This window comes from Vanellus vanellus, assembly GCF_965231255.1.
Source record: "Vanellus vanellus genome assembly, chromosome: 22".
Lineage (NCBI taxonomy): Eukaryota > Metazoa > Chordata > Aves > Charadriiformes > Charadriidae > Vanellus > Vanellus vanellus.
In genome coordinates, this window is record NC_138927.1 from 4,170,275 (window position 1) to 4,182,585 (window position 12,311).

General features: G+C 53.8%; 1 protein-coding gene across 1 annotated transcript; it reads left to right on the plus strand.

The window, feature by feature from the left end:
- Positions 1-8,444: 8,444 nt before the first annotated feature.
- KDF1 (keratinocyte differentiation factor 1) lies at positions 8,445-11,332 on the plus strand (the record flags this gene model as incomplete). Its single annotated transcript, XM_082493997.1, has 3 exons — positions 8,445-9,540; positions 10,494-10,568; positions 11,250-11,332. 3 exons carry the CDS (start codon positions 8,445-8,447, stop codon positions 11,330-11,332), a joined length of 1,254 nt encoding a protein of 417 aa, XP_082350123.1.
- Between the last annotated feature and the right edge of the window lie 979 nt (positions 11,333-12,311).

The window sequence follows — 12,311 nt, forward strand, 5'->3', positions numbered from 1 at the left end:
TGGGAAAGGTTCAAGCTGGGGAGGCTTACTGGGAAAGGCTGGTCTGGGGGGGGCACTAGGAAAGCCTGGGCTGGGAAGGGATACTGGGGAGGTTTATGGGGAAAGGCTGGACTGGGATGAGTTACTGGAACGGCTGGTTTCATGTCTGCAGCCCCTGGGAGAAGCAGCTTAAGAAACTACTGGTGCTGGTTGGGTGATGCTGGTGCCCCAGCTGCCAGACTGGGGCAAGGAAAAGAGCAGGGGGCAGCCCCTGTTCCTCCCCCGGAGCTGGGGTGTCCCAGCCTTGGGGTGCAGGGGACATGGCACTAGAACGACGTGTCCTTGGTTGCATGACTGTCACAGCAACGTCACTGCCAACGTCATTATAATTTAAGACAGCGTTAATAGAGCTGAGAGTGGGCTGAGATGGTACGGGGAGGGGCTGGAGTGGGAGGATGCCGCTGCCACCTTGCTCCCCCTAAGGAGCTTGTTTTTTGGGGTTCCTCCTGCCTGGATGTCATGTTCAGCAGCTGCATCTTCACGTAGGTGTGTGAGGTAAAGCCTGCTTGTGTTTTTCAGCAGAGAGGACAAAAGGAATGACAGGAACCAGGTGCCAAGGTCTCATCCCACCCCTAGACAGGAGCAAAAGCCAAAGCCAAAAAATCCCCAGCCTAAATCTGGTCCAGGCCACAGGCCTGTGGTGGATGTCACCCCTGCCCCATGCGGGCTGGTGGCAGCTTTGCTTTCTTTACCTTAGAGGGGAAAAAAAACAACAAACCATCCCTTGTGTTTTGCGTCTCATTCCTGCTCTTGCCAGAGCTGCCACACGTCTGCCAGACACCGGAGCAGCGTCAGAGGCTGCTGCGTCACCGCTCCCGGCCCCCGCTGCCTGTCGTCCCTTCCCTGCCCATCCACCAGCTCCCGCTGCATCTCCACTGCCCGGTGTCAGAGACATGGCCACGACGTTTATTTAAGCTCTGCAGGCTGCGTTTCAGGCTGTAGGAAAGCTGAAGTCGAGGTCGAGCCATCTTTGTGTATCTGATACAAATGCTTCTGTAATGGGGTTTGGGGATTTGAGGAGTACTGCCCCATCGTAGGTTCAGAGTCAAAGCTCTGCTCTTGCTCTCTCTGCCTCCAACCCAAAGAAACTGTGGGGACAGGTGGGTATTAACCAGAACATCCTCCTCTCTGATTTTTTTGCTCTGCTTCAGTGGAACCTGGACCCCAAAGGACGCTCCCAACGCGGGGGAAAGGGCCAGCGTCTGTCTTCCAGTGAGCTTCGCCCAAAGTGAAACCTCAGAATCGCTGAGGTTGGAGGGACCTCTGGAGGTGCCGCCTCCATCAGTCGCCTGCTTATAAAATAAATGCTCTTTTGGGTCACCCCCCAGATCTGCACTGCTCATCACCTTCTCAGCTCCAGTCCCTGGTCCAGAGTGAGAAAAAGAAACGGAAACGGGGAGCAGCTGTGCCTGGATAAGAAGTTAAGAAATAAGAAGGGGCCAGATGGGCTGTGGACATTGTCCAGTGAGGCTGAAGGTGTCGCTGAGCCCCCTGCCATGGCTGTGCCCCCAGGCTGTCCCAGCCAGCCATAGCACATCCCAGTAGATGAGCAGACAGAAGCTGGTAAAGGCAAATAATAGAAAAATACAAGAACTGCCCCTGCCCCTCAGGGTAAGTCACTGCCTGAGTCCCAGAAACCCTCCTGCGCTGCTGCGGGATCGCTGCCCGGGCTGAGGAGCTATTAATGATTTAGCAGAGGAGTCTGAAATTAGCAGCGCTCAGAATAAACCTCTTTGATGCACAAGCCCGGTTCGGAGCATTGTTCTCCCTTCCCCATCCGCGACCCTCCACGGCTGCACACGGAGGCACTGACTGCCGGGACGGGTCACCGCACTGCATCCCACAGCCGGCCCAGTATCCCCCAGTATTCCCCCAGGGACGCGGGCAGCCAGCCCCACGTCGGCCCTGCAGGAGGACATGCGCTGGCCTCTTATCTCCAGCCTCTTTAAAGCCCCACGTTGGGATGTGCTCCAAAAAAGCGAAGCCTTATTATAGGCAGTAAATAATTAATGTTTGTGCCATCTCTCCCAGTCTCTCTGCAGGTTTTTCCCCAGGTGTCCCAGTTACCGAGGCGGGGGGGGGGAGACCTAGGCGCTGCTCCTTCTGGAGCCCAGCCTGGCCCAGTTTAAGGGAAGGAATCCTTTATCAGGATTTCAGGTTGCAGCCCCAGGACTCCTGGGTCAACCCAGCTCCCTGCCCCGCCGTCCTGGACCCAACAACGCTGGCAGGAGTGATTGGGGACCGCAGCCCTGGCACACGGTGGCAGCTCAGCTGGGAGGTGATGGGGCACGGGAAAATGCAGGAGCCGAGGGGCATTAAGCAGCGCGGTGCTGGGCTCGGGGGGGGGGCACACCGTGCTGCTCGGCTCATCCTGGCAGTGCCAGGGTTGGTGGGACAGCGCCGGGAGAGGTTTCGTGGCTGGGATCTCTTCTCAAGGCACCTGGCAGAAGAGGAGCCGATGGATTTCCAAGCAGTGCTTTGAGTTATACGCAAATGAAAACCCGGTCAGGGAAATGACACCGGCTGGAATTAAGTACGGTGTTCCTGTGCCAGAGGCTTAAATAAATAAATGCAGTCTTTGTGCCCTTTAGAGAAGGAATGAGCTGCTTGGCACTGGCACCATCCTTTAAATTGATTTCTCTCTCTCCTCTTTCCTCTCGGAAGCCGGCTGGTGCATCCGAGCTGAGCGGTTGCCGCTCCAGATGCAGCCTTCATGCGTGGCTGCCGTTCTGCCGAGCTCCTTCCCTGCCTGCCCTGCTGCCCACTTTCCCCTCCGGTTTCCTTCCTTTCCTCCAAACCTTCAAGGAAGGATCCGACCCCCTGAGAGTGAATCACCAGCTCTTTGGAGAGAACCACTGAGTGGCAGCAAACAGGACGGGCTGAGCCCGGCAGCCCCAGTGCCCGGGGAGCACTGGGCATCCCCACAGCACACGTCCCCCTATGCCATCACGGTGCCCAGGGGCACTTGGGCAGAAATGACTACTCCCAGCAGGAGAAAGGATGGAGAATGCTGTTGCTTCGCAGGGTGCCGAGCAGAGAAGGTGAAATCGGCCCCCATGAAGGGCACAGGTCCCTTCACGACTGCGGCTGGGTGGGAGAGCAGGGCTGGGGGAGGTGGGGAGGCAGGAGGGGTGGCCAAAGGCTTTGAGGGTGTCAAGGTGCTTGAGCCAGGTATGGCCTGGGTGAAGGTTCATCCCGGGATGGATTGGCTCCCGACTCTAGCGCGAGGCACCCAAGCCCACAGGCAGCACCCAGGGGGGCACAGGCGAGATGCTTTTCCCGGGGCGCAGGTCCCTTGGGACCCCAGGGGACACACGTGGCTGCCCCACACCTGCCGCTTTACGCCCCTCAGCGATTTTGCCTGCAGGGGAGTTAAAATGTCAAGGAACGGTGCAGGGCAGACTCAGGGATCCTTGGGATGGGGACCCCTGGGGACAGGGATCTGTTGGGGCAGGGATCCGCAGTGACCTGAATCTACAGGGATGGGGATCCTTGGGGACAGGGATCCTAGGAGGTGGGGATTGTTTGGGGCAGGGATCCTCAGCGGCAGGGATCTTCAGGGATGGGGATCCTTAGGAATGGGGATCCTTGAGGACAGGGATCCTTTGGGACAGAATCACAGACTCTCCTATGTTGGAAAAGCCCTGTAAGATCATCTAGTCCAATCCTTAACCTAACACTGACAACCCACCACTAAACCATGCCCCTGAGCGCTATATCTACACGACCCTTAAATACCTCCAGGGATGGGGACTCCACCACTGCCCTGGGTAACGCGTTCCAATGCCCGATGACCCTCTCAGTAAAGAAATTCTTCCTAATATCCGATCTAAACTTCCCTTGGCGCAACTGGAAGCCATTTCCTCATGTTCTATCACTGTTACTTGACAGAACAGGTCCACTCCCACCTCTCTGCACCCTCCTGTCAGATAGTTGTAGAGAACGAGAAGGTCTCCCCTCAGCCGCCTCTTCTCCAGGCTGAACACCCCCAGGGCCCTCAGCCGCTCCCCATCAGACGTGTGCTCCAGACCCCTTGCCAGTTTCGTTGCCCTTTTTTGGACACGCTCCAGCGCCTCAATGTCCTTCTTGTGGTGAGGGGCCCAAAACTGAACACGGTACTCAAGATGCGGCCTCACCAGTGCCCAGTACAGGGGTAAAATCACCTCCCTGGTCCTACTGGCTACACTAATCCTGACGCAGGCCAGGATGCTGTTGGCCTTCTTGGCCACCTGGGCACACTGCTGGCTCGTGTTCAGCCGGAACATCTCATTAAAGTAGTTTAGCTCCTTCAATATCCCATTAAAGTAGTTTAGTTCCTTCAAAAAACAGGATCTTCAGGGACAAGGGTTCTTTGGGACGGGATGCATGGGGATGAGGATCCTTTGGGATGGGGATCCTTTGGGACTGGGATCCTTGGGGAGTGAGACCCTTGCGGATGGAGACCTTAAGGGCGGGGACCTTGGGGACAGGGGTCCTCGGGGAAGGCGATCCTCAGCGACAGGGATCCTTGGGGACGAGGGCCCTCGGCGACCGGGATAGTTTGGGACACAGACCCTTGGGGATGAGGATCCTCAGGCGGAGGGATGCTTTGAGACAGAGTCCTCAGGGACAGGGACCCGTGGGGGCAGGGATCGGTGGGGACAGTTACCCGCGGGGACAGGGCTCCGTGGGGCGGGGGCCCCGTGGGGCCGGGGCCGGCGGGCCCGGGCAGGGCAGAGGGGACCGCTTCGCCCGCCGCGCTCTGCTGTCCCTCGCGGCGGCCCGTCGCGCCGGGTCACGTGGCTCACCTGGCCCAGGTGAGGCGGGGCCGCCCGCCGCTCCCCGGCTCGCAGGTAACGCCGGGCGGGGGGGGGGGGTCGCGACGCCGCCGGTAGGAGGGGGGGGAGCCCGCTACCGACCCCAGCCCCAGCCCCAGCCCCAGCCCCAGCCCCGGGCCCAGCCCGCCGGTAACGCCCGTCGCCGCCGCTCGGTGCTTCCCCCGGCGGGGCCGGCCGGGCCGGGCCGGGCCTGGGGGCAGCAGCAGGCCGCGACCGGCAGGGAGGGAGCCGCGGCGGGAGGGGGGAGGGCGCTGCCCCTCACACCCACCCCCACACCGGGGATCCCCACGGTCCCCCACCCCGAGACCGGGGTGCCCCGGGTGCCCTCCCCACGCCAGGACCGGCTTCTCCCTCTCCGTGCGCCCCGGGCCTCCCCCGAGACAGGCGTCCTCCGGCCCCCCTCAGGGCTGGGGACAGGCCTCCCCCCCGCCACCGGCTGTCCTTGTCCCCCTCCGGGTCTCTCCCGCTGCTCCGGGACCATCACTCCCCTCGCCCTGGGGGGTTGGTGTCGGTAGGAGCCCTCCTGGGGGGGTGGAAGGGGAGGTCGGGTCTCCCCAGCAGTTCTGGGGTCGGGTTGGTTTTTGAGGGCTGAAAACCTAAGGGGGGAGCACAGCGGGGAAAGGGCAAGGGCAGGCCCTGCCAGGCCGGGTCAGTGGCTCTGCTGGAAACCGGCAGTTCTCTGCTGCTGGCTTCTTGTCTCCCCAAAATCCACCATCCGGAGGATGTCTGAGGGCTGTGAGTAGGCAGAGAGGCCGCTGCTTGGTGCCCAGGTGGGTCTCCCCCCTTCCAGCGCTTCGTTTGGGAGAAGGAAAGGCCAAATTTTGTTTACTTGCACTGCCATGGAGTTTTGGTTGTCAGCTGGAACAGTGGGTGTTTTGGGCCGGGGGCACTGGGAAGCGTTTTGGCGAGAGGCAGTTCCCTATCTGGGTCGTTGATATCCCAGGTAGGTGAGAGGGAGGATAGAGCAGCAAAGAGAAGACGCGGGTTCCCTGTTACTCTGGGCCAGGGTCTCTATCGCTGCCCGGTGCCAGCAGAGCAGTCAGGGGTCTGTGAGCTTTACAGGGTGGCTTTCAGCTCCTGGCGAGGCTGATTAGAAAACTTAACAGCTACTGATGCTTCCATATATTTAGGAGAAATTGTATCTGTGTGTAACTCTTGCATCCTGAATTTAGGTCTTCTTGCCCCTTTTTAAGTTAATGCTTTGACTTCCCTAGCTTCTGACAACAGTGGCAATGTAGTCATTGGCAGACCAATGTGACTTTAAGTAGATTCACAACTGAATTTAGCTTTTTTAAAACTTTCAAAGGAAATCCTGTCTTCTGAACAATGAAGATCTTAGACCCCGGCTAACTCTTAGACACAACACACAAACTCTGTGTGAATCCTTCCTCGCTCTTCCGAAGCAGATGTTGAAGTTTTATAGGAGGATCTCTATTCACACACGGTGCCTGCGTGAGAACAGAGAAAGCTCCCAACGATCTTGTGAGTATGAACTCGGCTGTGGATTTTAATCCAAGCTTTTGTTTACGCCTGTGTTAAGCAGCTGGCTGCAGGTTTCGATGTAGTCCATTGCTTATGCCAGAGAAGCGGCTGGATCAAGGAGCTGTGTCTTGTCTGTGCTCCTGAGGAACTCTTCAGGCATGTGATCCAGTGGTCGCAGAAATGCGAGCTGTGATGTGGAGGGGGCGAGCTCAGTGTTTGGGATCAGAGGTGTCCCTGGCGCGTGATGCAGCTGGGGGTTTGTGCAATGTCAGGCAAGTGGTTTAATCTCTGAGCCTGCATGACTTTTTCTGTAGAGCTGAGATAATGCTCTTCCCTATGTCAAAGATGCTTTGAAATTTCAGAATATTATATATTGTTATATAAATGGTCGTTACTGTGCAACGCATACATTAGATCTCTTGGTGAGTCCTCAGTGTTAAAAGAAACATCCCAGTAGGCAGTTCTGTGTTTATGCAGCTCAAATGTTTTTGGTTTGTTTTTAAATTTTGAACTGCATTACTAAAATGATGAAGCTGAGGAAAAAAACCCTGTTGTTCTGAAGTGAAAGCAATCAAAACTCTGCACTGATGCTGAGTCTAGGGAGCTCTGCCTGCTCAGCACTGAAATTGGACCATCTGGGGCTATTGTCCAGGAATGTGCAGAGGGAGGTCCTGGGACATGTGTTACTTACGGATCTTTATAAGCTAATGGAGCCAAAATATTCCTAGAAAGCAGTGGTGTGCTGTAACTGCCGGGTTTTCAGTCTGTGCCAGTTTCTTTGTGGGGGCAACATTACTCTTTGTTTAAAAAAAAAACAAAAAAACAAAAAAACAAACAAAAAACGCTCTTATAAGGTGGGACAGATTTATTTATTCATGCTTGAGGTGCCCTATAGAACATATATAGTAGAGCAGCAGGCACAGTCCAAAAACACTTAAGCTATGGCTGGGCTTTCACTGCTTATTAATTAGCTTAATTAGTATTTAAAAGGATCTCTTGGGGGTGAAAGCAGTGTTAGCCAAGAAGCTTAGAAACCGTGGACAATTTAGGGGCCCGCCATAGTCTGGGATAAAAGCGGCAGTAATAGAAGTGGAGAGTTACAGCCTTGTCCTGACGTTTCTCACCATCGCCCGATGCCGACCTTTCCTCATAATAGGGAGATTTAATGTGCCAAACTCTGCATGTGGGATCTGTGGAGATAAAGCGTGACATAGTACCCTGGAAAAACAGTTTACTTCTGTGGGCAGATCTGGGGCAGTTGTGTTAATACAGTGGCAATGAGAAAAACAGTCGAGCAGATAGTCTGCTATAGGGTTTTTATAGTAGGGCTTTGTAAAGGTTTTGCTCCCACGAGGCATGATTTGAGACTGACTTGTTGACAAGATCTTTTCTTTAATCCAGATGAAGACATTGGTTTTCATAGGGAAGTCTTTAACATAACACAGTCTTAGCATGACTAGCAAAAATCATCAGTGTTAGTAACGCCGTCATTGCTAAATCCTCTAAATTTAAATAGCATTGAATAATCTGGAGTCTGAATTGGCAGCTTGTGTAATGATTGATTGCTTGTCATCTCCTCCTTGGCATAGCGTGTTTTGAAACGGATAAGTGCTGTCAGGGCCCAGCTTAATCTTAAGGAATGCAAAACAAAGGGGAAGTTGTTTAAAAGAAGATACTTTCCCTTTGGAGCCTGTCAGCTGGCTCCACCTACGGCTGTGCTGCTCATTTATTGCTCTGGAGCAGCGGCTCTGGAGCCTGACTCTTCTTCCAGCTATGTTGAGGAAACCTATTCTGAAGGGTACAGGGATTTTGACGTCTTAAAAATAGTCCTTTTAAAACATCTATAATCTGATTCAAGCATCTACCGAAAGGAAGTGGCGAAACTAGAGTAGTCAGAGAACCCTGAAACGCTGGATTCCCTCTCTATGTGACAAGTGTGAGTCCTAATGCAAAATATTTCTGTAAATAATTGAAATGTTGAATTTGAGAATCACTGAATTTGAATGTTAGGTCCTTCTCTGTTGATCAACAGCTCGCTCAGGTGAGACTGATGACGAATGCTTGACCTGAGACCTCCTTGTTCTCCAGGTGCCTGAGCGGTGAGCCATGCTGGGCCGGAAAACAGGACTCCCCCACGACCTGAACAGCCACCGCCAGCTGAACCAGTCCTACCAGGAGGCTGTGCCCCTGCGGACCAGACCATCCAAGGAGACGGATGTCAGTTTGGAGGTTTTCAGCGGCTCTACGCCTGAAATCAAACAGAGCCGCACCAGAGCCCAGCAAATGCGGGATAGGAAAGGTCGCAAAGCTGACCTCAAAGACTCTAACGGGAGAGAGGCAGAAACAATTACCTTTATTTCTGGTACAGCAGAGGCTCCCCCAAACCAGAGCTTCTGCTGTTCCTCTCTGTCTCAGGCCTGGAACACATACAAGGCTGTTTTCTGTTGTATAGTGACCTGTGGGGGCTGCTTTCAGGACTGCAGTGTCTGTATCCCCTATGCGGGGCCCGCTGAGACCTCCACTGATGACGGAAAGAACGGAGATTATAATGGGCGACTGCCAAACAGCCCCGCCAACGTCTCTCCCACTGAGAAGAATGGGAACCAGATAAAAAAGTCCAGCATGGGTAGCAGTTTCAGTTACCCAGATGTGAAACTGAAGGGCATTCCTGTCTATCAAAACAGGAGCCCCAGCCACCACCTGGAATCGGATTCATGCTGCAAAGAGCTGCTGCCAGAGAAGCCCTTCAGGAACAGCATAGAAAAACCACCGCTCCCCAGCAGCCACCGGAGTTCGGAGGAGTATTATTCCTTCCACGAGTCCGACCTGGACATCAGCGAGCTGAATGGCTCCATGTCCAGTAGGGAGATCGACGTCTTGATCTTCAAGAAACTGACAGAGCTCTTCAGCGTCCACCAGATCGATGAGCTGGCTAAGTGCACATCAGACACTGTCTTCCTGGAGAAGACCAACAAGATCTCAGACCTCATCAATAGCATAACTCAGGACTACAACCTGGACGAGCAGGATGCTGAATGCAGGCTGGTCCGAGGCATCATACGCATCAGCACCCGGAAAAGCAGGGTCCGGCCCCATATTTCTATCCCAGCCAGCCAGAGCCATGAGGAGAAGTCCAGCAGAGGCAACGCACCAGACAGTGGTAATGAAACGATGCTAGAGTCCATGGTCATCAGCCAAGACGGTATGTGCAGGTTCCTTGGTGTTACCACTTCAATACAAGAGGGTTATTCTATCAAAGCCTATGCTTGGATAAAGCCTTGCTCCATGTGGCAGTGGAGCAGGGTTGAAAGCTGATGTCTGTCTTCAGGCTGGGCTTATTTCCCTGGGATGTGTGAATGGAGGTCCTTATGGAGACCTCTGCGTCTCACCGGTCACTGCATTGTGGCTTTCTTGATAAGAATCTTTCACTGTCAGTGAACTTTGTGCTGAGCAATATAAGGGCTTATTCTGCTGCTACTGCAATGATTCTGGCTTTCCTCCACACCTCTAAGCTAGGCAGAAAGACCATGAGTCAAACTGAACTGGTATGACCAGACGAGCTGGCTTGTGCCAGAGGATGTCCAGTTACTAAGCTGGCTCTCTCCCCTGTGTTCTACCAGCGCTCTTTGCTAATGCCACCCTTGGACTACCCTGACAGAGTGCGTCCTTGGAGCTGAGATTTCCTCTGCACAGTGGGGTGAGGAGCAGCCAGTAAATATCCCTGCAAAGAGGAGGGAAGGGCTGCTGCCACAGTGTAAGTGCCTCATGGCTGTTTCAGGGATACTTTCTTCCTTGTCTGGAGCAGCCTGAAGTGACTGACCTCCAGAACGGGTTCTAAGAGAGTTTGTTGTTGAAAGACCTTGAAAAGCTGAGTATGCGGCGCAAGGAGAAATCCATGGAGGAAACCGGGTGGCTGTTGTGCTTTCCAGTTTAGCAGTAAAGCTGCTGTTGCTTCCTGGTATTTAGGGACTAATAAAGCTCAGATTACCAAAACAATGGTGGAAGCAATCTGAAGAATCAGACTCTACCTCTCCTGTTACCTGAGGGTGGTGCCTTCTGAAGGAGAGCCCTGTGAGTTCCCTGACAGGGATCTTTACTCTTGAGTCATAGCTGCCCATCCTTTCCTGTCTCAGGCCCTCTTGGTTTTCGTTCCAGATTTGGCCGTGCAAATATCCGAAGAAACACCAGCAGATGTGATAGCCAGGAATATGAGGCGGCACAGCAGCGCAGGTAACGTACCTGGCCAGGGCTCTTAGTGGCAGCAGCATCGCAGGAGTGAGGGGAATGCTTGGAACTTCCCGTATTATGTATACCTTCAGTTTTCACCATGTGCAAAGGCTGAGCTGACACCTGCCTCTCAGGTTACCTACCGTAAGGGGTATAGTTCTCTCGAGCTTTGGGAGTGCAGGGAGCTCAGAAGACTGTCTGGGTTGGTGGGTGCTTCTGAAAAAGGATGAAATCCAAGTTTGGAGCGTTCTCTATCCACGCACAGTACTTGGCCTGAGACCTTTCAGTCTCTGGGTATCCTGACAAAGTTTGGGGCTGTATTTGGGGTGTGACCAGCTGAGGTCACAGCTGGGTTACACTGGGAACAAAAGGAACTGTGCAAAAGGGAAGCAGGGGAGAGTGACAGGCTGTCCCCTGAGCTCTGATCCTCACGGCATGCATGCTCCGCTCCAAAGAGCAGCCCAGGGCTAAAAAGACAAGTTTTCTCCTGCATAATAACAGATCTGTCCTAGAAGATGGTTACAATACAGGCAGGGTTGTTCCCTGCCTGTGGGCTTTGTGTGGCTTTCTCCTCCCTCATGATACACAAAGCCTTTTGTGGCAGCTGCTTGCCTAACTGCCAGGCACTCGGCTGCTGTAGTTCACCTTGTCTAATGTCACCATCTCTTCTCTTTCCTCCCCAAGGCTCTCCAACGAGCAGAGATTCCTCTTTTCAAGACACAGAGACTGACTCATCTGGGGCACCTCTGCTTCAGGTGTATTGTTAAGGAAAAGGACCCAAGCAGCAGGCAGGCGTTTCGAGGCTTTGCTGCAATCACATTTCTCCTCTTTCAATATGGAGTGTGCCATGCCACATTTCCCCCCCCCCCCCAAGTCTGCCCTCATCCTTTGTTGAAGCCAAATTTCTCCTGCTGTCTGAGTTTCACTGGATTTTATTTCTTTTTTTTGGACAATATAGAACATCAAGGAAGTGAACTGTGGAGCTGATGAACTTGGGAGGTGGAATGTGTGCCCAGGGAGGAGAAGATGGACGAGGAAGTATCAGATACCTTGTGCCTCTATGATTTCCACAGTTCACATGTAGCTTCAACAACCTCAGTGGCCCAGCCCCTTCCCTGTTTTGAGGATCTGTTGTACAGTTGTTGCTTTCTGGCATTGTATAAGTTAACTTGAGTAGGGAATAACTGGATGGTGTCTCTGTGTTTGTGCCGATGCTGAGGTGAAGGCCAAGCACCTGCTCTCTAGGGACCCAAATCTCTATTTCAAGTGGCGGGGTTGGTCCCAAAAATGTAAGTCCTCTATCTATGGTGTCTGCAGTAGCCAGATCTGCCGCCTTCCTGCTGCCCCTTAGTGGTGTCCTCTCCTGCTGCGTTGTAAGGAGAAGGTTCAGGTAATGTGGTTCGTTTAAGCTTTGGCCTCTTGGTGTGTCTCCAAGATAGTGCTAATTGCAGAGGGGTGGGATGTCTGGACAGCTGCGCCACACTCATCACCGGAGCAGACCGTGGGGAGCAGCTTTGCAGTCACTGCCAGTCTGATGTGAACTGCAGGGGTGAGGTGTTACTGATCGCACGCGATGACCTGTGATTTGATGCCAGTCAGCTCGTCCTCCCTCATCTGCCAAACCCTCTGCGTTTCCCTGTCACGCTGACTGCCAGGGCGAGCCTTGAACTCGGGTTATGCCAGGTGAAGGAAATAGTCGGTTCGTTTTTAGGTTTTTGCAATTAAAAATTGAGCTGGTTGACTATT